Source organism: Sceloporus occidentalis, unplaced genomic scaffold, assembly GCF_023333645.1.
Source record: "Sceloporus occidentalis isolate IW3139 unplaced genomic scaffold, rSceOcc1.0.p SCAF_17, whole genome shotgun sequence".
Classification (NCBI taxonomy): domain Eukaryota; kingdom Metazoa; phylum Chordata; class Lepidosauria; order Squamata; family Phrynosomatidae; genus Sceloporus; species Sceloporus occidentalis.
In genome coordinates this window covers 5132407-5143952 of record NW_028316997.1, presented here as the reverse complement: position 1 = coordinate 5143952, position 11546 = coordinate 5132407, and the positions used below count along the sequence as shown (strand labels likewise).

At 34.7% G+C, this 11546-nt stretch overlaps 1 protein-coding gene across 1 annotated transcript in view; it reads left to right on the top strand.

Annotated features, from left to right (window-relative positions):
• Nucleotides 1–242: 242 nt before the first annotated feature.
• The window catches only part of LOC149302774 (contactin-1-like), a 28617-nt gene continuing 17313 nt past the window's right edge, over nucleotides 243–11546 (top strand). Inside the window, exons 1-9 of the mRNA XM_089481947.1 lie at nucleotides 243–294; nucleotides 4144–4270; nucleotides 5141–5313; nucleotides 6090–6185; nucleotides 7265–7471; nucleotides 8875–8974; nucleotides 9368–9549; nucleotides 10482–10606; nucleotides 11394–11511. Of these exons, the coding sequence (XP_089338073.1) occupies nucleotides 243–294; nucleotides 4144–4270; nucleotides 5141–5313; nucleotides 6090–6185; nucleotides 7265–7471; nucleotides 8875–8974; nucleotides 9368–9549; nucleotides 10482–10606; nucleotides 11394–11511 (1180 nt within the window). The remainder of the gene's footprint in view (nucleotides 295–4143; nucleotides 4271–5140; nucleotides 5314–6089; nucleotides 6186–7264; nucleotides 7472–8874; nucleotides 8975–9367; nucleotides 9550–10481; nucleotides 10607–11393; nucleotides 11512–11546) is intronic.

The following is an 11546-nucleotide window of genomic DNA, read 5'->3' as shown; positions in this document are numbered from 1 at the left end:
CGCTTATTTACCCTGTTTGATGTTTAGTGCATAACTATGGTTGTTCATGATACTTCTAATAATTATTATACATGTCTGGTGCTAGAGTAAGACATATACTGAGTACAGTTCCCAACTTATAATTGATTTCATAGCGTGTGATGTGACCAAATCTTCATTTCAATTTCCACAGGTACATGAAAGAAGCTTAGATCAACAGGAGTTGCTGCAAATTGATTTTTTAGGACTGAACGTAATCTAAAATGTGGCCAATTTTAACTCATCTTGTAATACACATCTTCTTCTGCTGGGCAGGTAAGATGATTCCTTAATTATATATCTATGACATGTTTGCAGAATACAACATACAATAATGGCAATTCTCTTTGGTAACCTGAACCAAGTATTTTGAATTTAAAACAATTAAAACCAATATTCTGAGAATACCAAAGTGTTTTTCTTTTTTATATGAAATTAAGTTCACATTAGTAATTCATACTAATTCAACAGTATCCCTCAAAGAAAGAAAGAGACAAAAAACATTGCTTTCTAAATTACCGCTCCCTTCCTAAAATTCCACTTTAAAAAAAAAAAGCTTCATTCCCTCTACTAAACTGAGACATATATATATATACTGTACTCATTAGTTGATATTTCCCTAAATACATTTTTGGGTGAATATGTATAATATGAAAAAAACATGATTTTGTAGTTCTAGTAAACAAAGAAGGAATTTACAATACTTAAAATAAAGCACATTCTCTTTGCTGTACCGCTGAAGTCTGTGTTTTGTACACAAAATTAGAGGCTGACAAAAGATGAAACCTTTTCGACACAAAGCATGAACCACTAATCCTTGCCAGATAGAGCAGACACACGTCTTCTGTAGTTTTTACACGTAGTAGTCTAGAGGTTAAATGGTAACTGTGCTGAACTGAGAACAGTAGCTGGGAGCTGAAGAAGCCTTTGTAATAGTAACTGACGGGCCACAAGGTCACATATATCTCATTATGTTTACTTTAGTGTATTATGGCAGCACAGTTATGAGTGTTCTTTGAGCACTTTACTTCCAGATGAATCAGCTCAGCAACCAAGTACATCCCACACCGAGCCAGCTTCATAAAAGCAGTGCTTTTGAACCTATTCCTAGTCATGTAGAACTAATAACCCCTTTCCCCAAACAGTTTATCCCATATGAGAATTTCCTGATAAAAGTTCAACAGACATTGGTTTAAATGAACTAGACAACAACAATCTGTACACTGAATAAAGATATGCAAGGGTGCTTACAGATTTAAATAAGATATATATATATATATATATATATATATATATATATATATATATATATATATATATATATATATATATATATATATATATGAAACATATTATTTGTACACAGCTTCCATTTCCTAGGATCTGCATGATCATTTTTCCTAATTGAGCTGCTACAGGTTGTTGTGTGTGTTGGCCCTGCCACATGCAACATGATGTGGCCTTTTAAAATATCTCCTAAACAATACATTACTTTAGTCATGCTAAAAGATGTGATGTAACAATTCCCTGTTAATTCTAATTGGACATTTAGCTTATGTCTAAAAATACAAATAAAGACATTGTATTTAAATTCTCTTTCAGATAACAAATTTATTGAGTAAACAACTAGTAATTAAATAACTATATTTTTGATACATACATTTATAGTACAAATAGTACTTCCATCCACCACATTCTTGCAAGTAACAATTACAAAATATTTATTGTTCATATGGCATCCTGCTTGTCTGTATACAATTTCTATTCCTGCTCCTACTATGTGATACTAACTAGGCAATTCTGGAAGAAAGCCATATTGGTTCCTTTCTTCATTTGTTCATATAATTATTTGAGCAGCAGAAAGAGGAGGAAAGGCAAGTCACTCATTAATATTGCTTTTCTTGAGATCTTGAAAGTTTGTTACCCTATATACAGATCTCTTGATATGATGCCACACTAATTGTACTAAAGCCACAATCTTCAATGGAACCACTATAGCAATATCTCTGTTCGCATAAAAGTAAAATGAACACTGTTGAGTTTGGTTAAATGTCTTCTTGATCCAAGAGGGTTTATTACCGGTATATTAGAAAGAAAGACAAATTGCACGCAATAAGTCAAAACAAGTGTTCATTTTTAGCTGCACTGTTGAAGAAGCTTTGAAATCTACTGTTAGAATTGAGTCACAATTGTTCTTGAATTTCCAGTTCAATCAAGCATCCCATATATTAAGTGAATGTAAAAAAAAGTGTCCCATACTAGCGTATACAGAAAAGCAATAACTATAATTATATATTTTAGAACATTTCTTCAATTATGCCTGCATAAAAAAGGAGTGTGTGCTTAAATAATACTTTAAACCTTGTGTTTTTTGTTCCTTTTTCTACATTAGAGATTTCAAATTTAAAGTGCATGGAGGAGTTTAATCTCCTACACTAAAGTACAAAGTAGATGCATATTAAAATAATAGAATGAATCTCCAGGGTTCCTAAGATTTCATATACCAGGACCTCCTCTGTATGATGTACCATTTGTTCCGATGACCAACAAGGAGCTCTTTTTTCAACTTTTTTTCTTCATGCAAGCTGCTTATTGCATGTGATTGAGCTATTCATAGCACATAATCAGAGGAACATGGGTAGTTATACCTGATGATGCTGGTCTATGTAGTTACAATGTAGAAATGTTATTTTTCGACCTTCCCTTTCATATATATCACACTGTGCATTTGTTTCTTTGCCTGGAGTAGAGAACAGCTTTAAAAAGGTCAAAAGCAATTGGCGGCAAGAGGCATGAACAGTACACTTATTCCAAATGACAGCTAGCATACTGAGACCACATAGGCGGTGTGAACCAGTGCAAAGTGAAATGACAGCAAGAACGTTCCAAAACGATGGCCGCACAGAGAACAAACAAGGAACAATCCTTTAAAAAGTACACGTATATACAATGTATATATATATATATATACACACAATATATATCTATTGTAGGTTATAATTTTGGAAGAATTAGAGGCACCAGTTTATTTTTTGTATTTTATTTTGCACATATGGCCAAACTATCGTCCTTAGATTTTGAGGATGGTAGGGGCTGATGATGTCAGTGGCCAGGTTTTATTGTTAGGAACTCTGTAAATAACAATAAAATGGTGTATTGTGCTAAGAACATTGGTAAAGTAAAATAAGGAAATAAAATCTGAAAGCCCTTCTCATCTATGTGCTCTTAATTGTGGAAATCCCTTTCATTTCTAGGTGTTTATAGCCATTCACAAGAGTCTCTCACTTTTCTTGGAACATGTAATTAGACTTGTGACTGGCAAAATCCGTCCTATGTGGCAAAGGTCATTACCCTAAAGTGTGTGTGTGTGTGACATTTCAAAATGTGAAATGAAGTTGACAGTACCTTCTTTATTATGGCCATGGTGACTGTAAAGTGGCAAACAGCCAAAGCTTGTTTAAAATATACCTTTCGACATGGATTTTTTTTTTAAATCCTCCAAAGCCTTTAATGCCTTTCTGGGTCACACAATCATGTTAAGCTCTCTGAAACTCCGGCTGGCCACAGTATGTTAGAAGATGAAAGCAGTGCATAATTTGCATTGCACCCTCGTGCATGTGCTTAACTTTACATGTCCAGCACCAGAGAGGTGTCCACGGCTTTGCTCATACAGTGTTGGAAGGGCAGCTCTGATCAAAACATACATTGATTTTGGAGAGATCAATGTGAAACCCTGGCCCTGTTTTTTTTGAGATAAGAGCTGATTGATTGTACATATATTTTTTCCCCATTGAAGGTTAAAGTCTGCACAGTTTTCCCTGTCTGACACAGTTCCTGCAATAGTACTTAATAAGGCAATATCTAAGGGGTTCACCTCGGTCACCTTTACATTACATTACATTTATTTACAGTAGCACTAGCTGATTCTGTAGCGCTGTTACTACAGAGTCAGTAAAATAATTTAAAATCACACACAATAACAAACTAATACAAAAGGAGAAGAAGGTCCTGCTCTTGCGAGCTTACAATCTTTATCTTTTGTTCACAATGTCACAGATAATTAGACATTGGCTTCATTTTTATATGGATAATTCCCATCTGTATTTCTGTTTTATTATATTGCAGAAGAAGGAAAAAGATATGGGCCAGTGTTTGAAGAGCAGCCTACTGACACAATTTATCCAGAAGAATCTCAAGAAGGAAAGGTGTCAATGAACTGCAGGGCCAGAGCAAATCCTCCCCCAGAGTACAGGTATTATTACAACAAAATGCTTTCCTTATTTTATCTTCAACGTATACAAAAAAAACCAAAACCAGCTCATATGCTCATCAACTACTTGATGCTCAGGTTTAGTTAAAGTACATTTTATATTTGCAATGGCTCTTTCTGACCATTTATAATTCATTTTGGCAAGATGGATTTCTGCCTATCCAATGCAAAAAGTTAAAAAAGTTTAACAATCACAAGGTGTCTCTGCTACTTTAAGGCCGGTAGCCGCTTGATGACATAACTGGCTGGATATGCGTGGGAATAGCTAGAGGCTGGCCGCATGTTGCAGTACCCAATCTGCCTCTGGAGTATGTAAAGTATAATTTAGAAATCATTGCATATTTGCAAGTTTTAGAAAATGTTTTCATTTTTGGACATTCTTAACACACATAGTTATAACAAGAATAAATGAACAATAATTTCTAAGCATCTATGACTTTTTTGATATAATTGAACTGTTCATCTTGCTGGAAGCATGCTGGGTTGCTTTGATCTTATTAGACACATTTATATGTATCTGAACAGTTATTAAGATAAGAGTGGTGACAGTCGGATGGCTTTTCTAGTGAGTCTTATTTTAGTTTTCAATCTTTCTTGTTTTTAGATGAGTCATAGAATTGAAACACATGGTCAGGTGTCGAATGGGAGAACATATATTTTCTGTTTGTATGTTATTATATTCACACCAACTGTTTCAGTTACAATATGTTTTCATTTTTTTGTCAATAATCATCACACTTGAAAAATGCATTGTATTCAATTCAACAAAGGGATGATTTACAGAAACTATTTAGGAACAGAAATGCAGTTTTTCTGAATTATCTCTTAACAATCTGTATTTCTTTTTTTCAGATGGAGACTAAATAACTGGGATATTAATCTTGGAGATGACCATTATACCATGGTTGGGGGTAACCTTGTTATCAAGAACCCAGATAAGTCCAGGGATCAGGGGAAATATACATGCATTGTCTCAAACATCTATGGAAAAATCATGAGTTTGGAAGCCACACTGAGTTTTGGATGTAAGCACCATACAATTTACATGTACAAATTACAACATTTTGGTTAATGTAACTTTATGCCTGGATAAAAAATACCTACAAGACTTGAGTTTCTAATATATGAATCATCTGTCTATTGATTCTCTGTTATAGACTAAAGTATCCTCCTTATGCATTACTTGAATCACATTGCTTCACTAGACAGGTTTTTAAGTTTTATCACCCCTGTGACTAACTGCTTATGTCAGTTAAAAGTTAAAATGAATGTCATTTATGGGGCCCGACTCCATTAATACACTATTTAGGCAAAAGTTTTGGGACATCCGACCATTACACCAACATGGACTTTTATGACACTGCATTCTACATACATAGAGATTAATATGTAGTAGGGCCTCCCTTTGCACCTATAGGCTTTTGGTGGGAATATTTGCCCAATCATCCAGTAGAGAATGTGTGAGGTCAGACACTGATGTTGGATGAGAAGGCCTGGCTTGTGATCTCTGTTCCAGTTCGAGGTGTTCGATGGGGTTGAGTATATAGTTTTATAGTTTGTATAGTTTTTAAGTTGAATCTAGATCAGTATTTAAATCATATCCCTTATCACTTCCTGATATTGTTGCCAGCAACAGCAATGATTTTAAGTGGTTTGGGCAAGCAATGATGTCTTTCAGCTCTAGACATTGAAGTCCTCAGATTTATTGAGCTTGTATGAATGTATGAATGAATTGTGTGAATGTATGAATGAATTGTCAAACCTTACAATAAATGTCTGTTCACTCATAATTTTTTCATAGATCTTGATACATTTCCTACAGAGGAACGCTATCAAGTGAGAGTAAAAGAAGGAATTGGAGCAGTCCTGATATGTGACCCCCCTCCACACTACCCAGGTAAATAAGTGCAGAAGGTACATACAGATTTTCAGTAGGGCAACTACTTAAGTTGTGTAGCTCTTTAAATGTACTTACATTTATCCTTTACAAAAAATAAGCACCAGAAGTTCAGATGGAAACAATTACAGATATATATGTAAAGGTAAGAAAGCAGTTTCAGTGCAGCTTAATCAACAGTAGGCACATTGAATTGGTTGATATGGTGACCACTTTTACCACTTGTTCTTGCAAAAGGCCTGAGAGTTGATTTCTGAATCAGTACTTCTTGGTCCCAAAAAAATCTTTACAATTTTCTTACGGCTCCAAATAGCTCAAAATGATGTTTGGGTACTGTTGCCCCAGAGATCTTTAAAGTCTAATAAAAAAGCTTGTTATTATACGAGGTAAAACAATAGCTCCTGTATCTTCATATATCTTTAAGCTGTCTTAATGTATGCAACAGATTAAACCTATGCTTTTAAGGAACTGTCCTAATATATTGATGATTCAGCTACTGCTATTATTAGAAGAATGAAACCTTTGAATAAAAAAAGTATAGTATAAGAAGAGGTACACATTAAAAAGCCCAAATCAGTAGGCATACCAATGCTGGAGAAGCATCTAGCTTATATTAAACAAAGAAAGAGATTGTAAAAAAAAAAAAGGTTTTGACATTTATAAATGAAGGGATAAAAATACATTGTTAGTTACAATATACCTAAAAGTTCCAGTTATGTCCCTAGTGGGTAATTCAATGCAAAGTTTACCTATGCTTTCTTCCGAGGGCACATGGGAAGGTTCAAAATAGTAGACAGAATGAAATACTAACTAGATCAGAATAATACAGGCTGTTTGTGTCTAAGTTTTTATATACTGCCTGTCTAGTTTCTATTGTACTGTATATCTCTTTAAAGCAGACACCAAAACTTTCAATTGCACAACATAACGCAAAACACAAACCTTCGCAATACATATGCCTAATCAGTCAATGGTTTATAAGTTCAACATTTACAATTAGGGGTACTTGTCTCTAATAAGTAAATAGTATATTGATCCTTAGGGTATTACTTCTAACGTATCTCTTTTATTCCACTTAGATGACCTTAGTTACCGATGGCTTTTAAATGAGTTCCCAGTCTTCATTGCAATGGATAAACGGCGATTTGTATCACAAATGAATGGAAATTTGTATATTGCTAAAGTAGAACAATCTGACAGAGGAAATTACTCTTGTTTTGTTACCAGCCCTTCAATAACAAAAAGCGTATTCAGTAAATTTATACCCCTCATACCACAGTCTGAAAGTAAGTATCAAACGCTTTTGTTGATATCTTTAAATAGAAGGTGTACCAAGACTTTCTTCCCAATATGGCAGATCACTTTAGTTTCCCGTGTAACATAAGATTTTTGTAAAAGACAGCATGTATGTTGCAATAATGTTTTTTCCCCAAACTGGTGCACTAGTGTTTAATTGAGTTTACTTGCTAAAATAGGAGTTTGTAAGTGCATTTGTGAGTGCATTTGAAGAAGGGTGGCCAAGTTTACTATGTAGGACCAACCTTGGTAAATTTCTACTGCAAGAAGGACTGTGCTGGACCTGCATAATGTAAAGTGCAGTGAGATGTGAGATTTCTTGAAAGTCATCATACTGAGACAGGGGTGGCTCTGCTTTTCTTGGAAGATAAACTTTCCCCATTGCAAAATAGATAGCTCTTTAAGACGCATAATTAAGTCGGTGAGGCGAAACTGCAACTTTCCTGCAGGCCCCTCATTTCTCACAATACAATTCATTATTACATAATTACAGTGACTAGAGGGTATTGCACTAAATAATGTAACTATTAAAAAAGTGTCTGCATTATTTTGTACAAACAATTGCACATACATACATACAGTAGGGGACTGAGGCCTTTAAAGCGCATTATACAAATATTCTGTACTAAATGATATTATTACAGCCTCCAATGTACTAACTACTTGCATTTTAGGTTCCTAGTTGCAAGAATATATCTTTTTATTGACTTTGTATTGATAATATCTTACGAAGTATCTTAAAAATGTCAAATGCCTCAGACTCACAATCTATTTTATTTCTGATTAAACATCTTGAGGGAAGCTCCCCAAAAATGAAAATGTCACATTATGTAGAAGCTGCTCAGTTGCTTTGCTGTTAGAGCAGCACCATGGCAGTCATGAAAAAAAGGTATATTAAAAAAACAGTAAGAAAGTGACAATAAATCATTTGCTCCGGACTTTTTAAGTAGTGGTTTAGTAATCACTGGCATTTCTATTTACCTCATCACAATATGTGTGGGATTTTTTAATAACATTTGCTTGTTGTGTGCTACTGAAATCATAGGTTGATACAAATGCTAATTTGTTTCATGGTCATGTAATTGACATTCAAAATCATTTCTGGAAACATTGGCTCAGAATTCTTGTTTTTATCATTTATAATATATATAGATTTATATTATAATATACTGTAATGCTGTATATATATATATATATATATTTATTTTTTTAACAAATAAGAGGGTTGCCTAAAGGACCCATATTTGAGCAGGTGCTCTGTTGTATATATATATATATCAATTACGTGGATTATTTTGAAATGGGTTTGATGTATCTGTTCTATAGATATATTAAACTGTAATGTTTTGTATCACTATGGATTTTTCTAATATATACATATATATTTTTATAGCAACCACTAAAAGATATCCAGCAGATATTAGCGTTGGATTCAAAGATACGTATGCATTAAAGGATCAAAATGTGACTCTGGAGTGCTTTGCTTTGGGAAAGTAAGTATATAATTACTTGTGTAAAATACACACATCAGGGACTGTAACATCATATGTCCCCCCTCCACTATAAAATACTCTCTCTCCTAATAAAATGAACATAAAAGACAAGGGGAGACACATTTATATAAGTATTATGTTTTTTATTATTAGTCATTGTTAAACTTTAATCTCTTTCTAAGTTAGTTAAATTTAAAAACAGGAATTATACAAAACTTTGCTTGGCCTTCCACCAGGAAAAATGTGTCCTGCCATACCGCATGCAAATGGTTTAGCATCAAGAAAAGGTTGATTGTTTTGGTACGTAAGGGCACATTAGTGAATATTAAAAACCCAAAGTAAATGTGTCTCCCAGCACAGTTTCTAAGCTATTTATTCACTGTATTATTCCAGTCCTGTTCCTGTAATTCGATGGAGGAAGGTTGATGAGCCAATGCCAGCTACGGCAGAGGTAAGCATGTCTGGAGCTGTCCTGAAAATCTTCAATATTCAGCCTGAAGATGAAGGAACATATGAATGTGAAGCAGAAAACATAAAGGGAAAAGACAATCATCAAGCACGGGTTTATGTACAAGGTAGGTACTTACTTATTTTTGTAAAATATAATCTCCTTTAAAGGGGTATGCCAAAGGTCAAACCTTTCACTTCATTAGGAGTCATTTACTAGAGTCAGTTGTTTGCAGTGCCTCCAACTTAACTGCACATTTGGCATGCGTCATATGCTTCTACTGTGTGTGTGTTTGTGTACTGTACAGCATAGTGTAGTGGATATAGGATGCAATTCATCCTTCAGCCACTAGATGCTGCTGGTTACATGCATGTACATATACAGGGTGGAAAATAACCATTTGCTGGGGGTTCAGAGAAAAATGTAATGGATGTAGGCAGTCTAAAAATCTTACCCAGTACAAGCTTACATGTCAGTAGTCAATATGTCCCACAGTCTCCCTCACAGCCCTTAGTGTGTTACAACAGGGCTTGCTGATATTGGATGCTATTATGTCTTTGCTGCCTTGAGATCATTTTCAGTGAAACTTACCTAACCCCCTCTTTATCTGTTTCATTTTCAATGAAACAGATAAAGAGGGGGTTAGGTAAGTTCTTAGTTTTAACCCCCTCATTCCACTGTATGTAGAATAGAGGGTGGGAATGGTTGGGGGTAAGGTGGGTGACATCCTCGTTTGCAGCTGGCACATGTTCAACTTGCAAGCACTTGCATCATTTCAAAAGCAATTGAAGTGATGATGAGTATTTGAGCTTCTTTTTCAGTTGCAGAAAAGTACATCTAGACTCGTCTTTTAGTGAATTGACCCAAATTAATTATAATCATAATATTGCTTGGGATTACTCGTCTATGTGTGTTGTCTGTAGTAGCGTATTTGATATTAACAGTCAATGAAGCAACCCCTGTCTGTATTTTTGTTTTAATTATACGGTAAGATTAAGAAAATACAATCATGATAACATTGGGTTTTGTTTTCTTTTGTTTTCTTTCTATTACTTTTAGCTCAGCCCGAATGGGTAGAACATATAAATGACACAGAGAGAGATATCGGCAGTGATCTGCACTGGCCCTGTATTGCAAAAGGAAAGCCAGTGCCTACCATTAGATGGCTGAAAAATGGAACATCAGTAAGTGGGCAATCTTCTTTCAAACATGCATTTATTGTTTGAAAAACCAACAAAGTATAAAGTATGTTGACACCTCTACATAAACAGTTATTGAGTTTAGGTGTTTCAGCCACATCCATTGCTCACAGGTGTATAAAATCAAGCACGTAGAGAGCCACCTCCATAGACAAACATTGGCAGTAGAATGGGTTGTATTTAAGAGCTCAGTGACTTTTAGACATTTTAGACAGTTGTATGCTTCCAGCTATGCGGCCCTTTTCTCTCTCATCATGACTGTGCTCCAGTGCGCAAAGCAAGGTCCGTAAATAGATGGTTGGATGAGTTTATTGTGGATAAACTTGTGTGGTCTGCACAGAGCCCTGACCTTAAACCCATCCAACACCTTAGGGATGAATTGGAATTTAAATTGCGACCTTTTTGTCTAAAAGGGTGCTCAACTCCTTAATGCCCATGGTTTTTGAGTGAAATGTTTAACAAGCCTATATAGGTATAATGGCCAGGTGTCCACATACCTTTGATAATATAATATATACTGTATACATCTATAAGGACAGCTTGCTGAGCTCTGTTCATTTGTGATTAGTGTAATTGATAACCTGCCTAACTGTGGAAATTTGTGACTGAGCAGTTCATAGTTATATAGATATTAGGTTAAAACTATGAAAAGAGTCTGTTATAATCAACTTGTTTTGGACGATCCAGAAGAAAGCAAATAGGAAGAAGTGCACTTTGACTGAATATTCCATAAATCTCATTTTATAATTCTATGTTTCTGTTTCTATTTCAGTATGGAAAGGGTGAATTAAAAATATGGGGATTAACTTTGAAAGATGCTGGAATGTATCAGTGTATAGCTGAAAACCACTATGGGATCATACAAGCTAATGCAGAGCTGAAAGTCATCGGTCAGTCTCATTTATTGTCCAAATATAATTGACAC